This window comes from Anarrhichthys ocellatus, unplaced genomic scaffold (genome assembly GCF_004355925.1).
Source record: "Anarrhichthys ocellatus isolate YVR2014 unplaced genomic scaffold, GSC_Weel_1.0 scaffold3330, whole genome shotgun sequence".
Lineage (NCBI taxonomy): Eukaryota > Metazoa > Chordata > Actinopteri > Perciformes > Anarhichadidae > Anarrhichthys > Anarrhichthys ocellatus.
Genome location: NW_022283304.1, coordinates 1 through 1,489, shown reverse-complemented (window position 1 = coordinate 1,489; position 1,489 = coordinate 1). Strand labels below are relative to the sequence as shown.

The 1,489-nt window shown below is 45.3% G+C and overlaps 1 protein-coding gene across 1 annotated transcript in view; it reads right to left on the bottom strand.

Annotated features, from left to right (window-relative positions):
- The window catches only part of LOC116378893 (Golgi apparatus protein 1-like), a gene marked incomplete at its 5' end in the record, with an annotated part of 5,114 nt that extends 4,254 nt beyond the window's left edge, over positions 1–860 (bottom strand). The window contains 2 exons of the mRNA XM_031840799.1: positions 588–650; positions 744–860. Of these exons, the coding sequence (XP_031696659.1) occupies positions 588–650; positions 744–860 (180 nt within the window). The remainder of the gene's footprint in view (positions 1–587; positions 651–743) is intronic.
- Between the last annotated feature and the right edge of the window lie 629 nt (positions 861–1,489).

Genomic DNA, 1,489 nt, shown 5'->3' with positions numbered 1-1,489 from the left:
CACAGACACAGACGCACACACAGACGCACGCACGCACACACACACACGCACAGACACACACACACACATACACACAGACGCACAGACACACACACGCACGCACACACACAGACGCACACACACACACAGACGCACAGACACACACACACGCACACAGACGCACAGACACACACACACGCACACACACACACAGACACACACACACAGACGCACGCACACAGACGCACACACAGACGCACACACACAGACACACACACAGACACACACACAGACACACACACAGACACACAGACGCGCACACACACACACACACACACACACACACACACACACACACACACAGACACACAGATTAACGAGACAAAACATTATTATTTTTATCTTTTGATTCTATATTCAGGAACGTTTGAATGAAAGTTCTTGTTGTTTCTTGTTATTTCCTGTTTCTCTTCTCTTTCTATGATTATTGTATTGTTACCAGAATACAAAGGCTTTAGGATTCATTGCTGCTGTATTTCCTGCATCAGACGACCAGCTGTTTGTCTCTTCTGTTGTTATTTCGTCTCTATGAAGGTGCATGTACTCACGTGGCAGTAAGCCTGAGAGACGGGCTCGCAGGCTCGGATGAGCAGAGCGTCGATCTGGACGTCCTGCAGTGAACGGAGAGGAACAGGAAGCTCAACATGTGCCGGTGAGACAAAGAAACACACCTGATCTCCACAACGTCGCTTAGTGCTAATGACCTCAGACTCCAGCTCGGTCAGGTTGCCCACGACCTCCCTGCAGGCAGAGACCAGGTCCTCCAAGTGATCCTGCAGACACTCCAGCTCCTGAACACACACACACACACACACACACACACACACGCATGGTCAGTAATATCTAGATGATACATATTTAAACTGTTACAACATGCAAAAACCTTCCTGTAAAGATCTTTAAATTGTTTCAATGTTTGTTTTCTTAAAGGTTCCTGATGAGTTTTCACTGTAAACAAACGTTAGCTCCACAGGTTTCTACATAGAGACGTAACGTTTTATAAACATACTGTATGTATCTCCTCCTCCGAAAACGTGCAGAAACTAGAGACAATCAACCACAAAGTCAACTGATCGAAGGGTCAGTTAACTTCCATGAAGTGAGAACACTCTGTGAAAGGGTTAAAGTTTAAAAGACGAAGACAAGAAGACCTCCCAGACTGGACAACATCGTGGTAGAGACCTGTCAATCACCGTGTAGCCCCGCCCTAAAGCATCCCCTGCTTTATGGTCTGTTTGACTCTAATTGGACCATAATGTACTAAATGAACATCATGCTGTATTGAAGAAGACTTGAAACTAGAGATTGAGACCATAAACTCATGTTTACAATGTTTACTGAGGTAATAAATCAAGAGAGAAGTAGAGTCATTTTCTCATAGACTTCTATACAACCAGAGGAGTCGCCCCCTGGTGGACACTAGAGAGAATGCAGCTTTAACACATGAAGC